The sequence below is a fragment of the Tetrahymena thermophila genome (assembly GCF_000189635.1).
Source record: "Tetrahymena thermophila SB210 genomic scaffold scf_8255116, whole genome shotgun sequence".
NCBI classification, from domain to species: domain Eukaryota; phylum Ciliophora; class Oligohymenophorea; order Hymenostomatida; family Tetrahymenidae; genus Tetrahymena; species Tetrahymena thermophila.
In genome coordinates, this window is record NW_002476751.1 from 1 (window position 1) to 1,190 (window position 1,190).

Genomic DNA, 1,190 nt, shown 5'->3' on the forward strand with positions numbered 1-1,190 from the left:
AGGAGTTCCTACATTACTTTAAGAGAAGCTTCCATCGTCAAAAAAATCTAAATAAAAATCTATTTTAGGGTCAAGTTTAGATGTTAAAAAACCTTAATTGTCTATATATCCTTGATTTGTTAATGTGCTAAAGATTTGCTGAGAAACCGATGCCTTGATGTTTTAAGTAACAAAATTTTATGCGTTTAATTGAATTAAACACTCTAATATGAGAATATTTTCACCTTTTTTTTCATTCGAGAAATTATTAAACGTACCTGATTTATCAACGTATATTAGCAATTAATTGTATTGAGGAATATATGTTATCCAATTAGGGAGAGTTTGAATTTAGAAATTTCTATAATAGAATACATTTCTTATATTTACCTGAACTTATATATAAAGAGGTATAAAAAATATTTAAGCAGTTTACCCAACCAATAGACTTTAACCTATACTCAAATCTTTGAAATAAATATTTCCGCTCTTATCAGTTTGCTGAAGTTATAATTAAGTGTGTATTATCAAGTTCACAGAAGTAGGTATCTGCCTCAATCCTTTATTTCCTAAAATTAATAATTAATTATTTATCTATTTTAAATATTCTTAATTTGAAACTTTATGAATATAAATAAAATTTTACCAATAAAATAAGCACTTTTTTGATCTGGTGTCAAACAAACGCTGTTTGAATTTTCATCTGGAAATTGCAGCTTAGATTAAATGTAAGGGTTTTCTAAATCTTCAATATTAATGATGACTAATTCACCTTTTTCTATCTAAGTAGCAAGGAGATATTTTTAGTTAAATATCGAAATCACACTTTAAGCCCAACCATCAAGGGGTTGTTAGCTCAAAAGTACAGGTTACGTTTTATTCTCAATATTCATTATTAATATACCTTAGAAGCCATTACACACAAATGAATATCTTTCATCATCAGATAAAATCATATATTCAGAACCAAGTTTTTGCAGAAAATAAACTAACTCTATCTTTTAATTATTAAAATCAAAAAAGAGTAACCCTTCTTCTCTACAAGCACAAATAATTGTATGAAGATCACTAGTAATTACACATTTTTCAAAGCTACAAGAAAATTTTGTATTTAAATAGGCTCCTATATTTACTATTGCTTAAGGATTTGATATATTAAAAATACCAAACCCATAAAAACCATTTGACATAATAAGAATTTAGTTGCTTCT

General features: G+C 26.1%; 1 protein-coding gene across 1 annotated transcript; it reads right to left on the minus strand. All coding sequences in view use genetic code 6, as the record gives it.

The window, feature by feature from the left end:
• Window positions 1–70: 70 nt before the first annotated feature.
• TTHERM_02326960 (hypothetical protein) lies at window positions 71–1,169 on the minus strand (the record flags this gene model as incomplete). Its single annotated transcript, XM_001028531.2, has 5 exons — window positions 71–153; window positions 258–340; window positions 416–548; window positions 626–977; window positions 1,059–1,169. 5 exons carry the CDS (start codon window positions 1,167–1,169, stop codon window positions 71–73), a joined length of 762 nt encoding a protein of 253 aa, XP_001028531.2.
• Window positions 1,170–1,190: the final 21 nt, after the last annotated feature.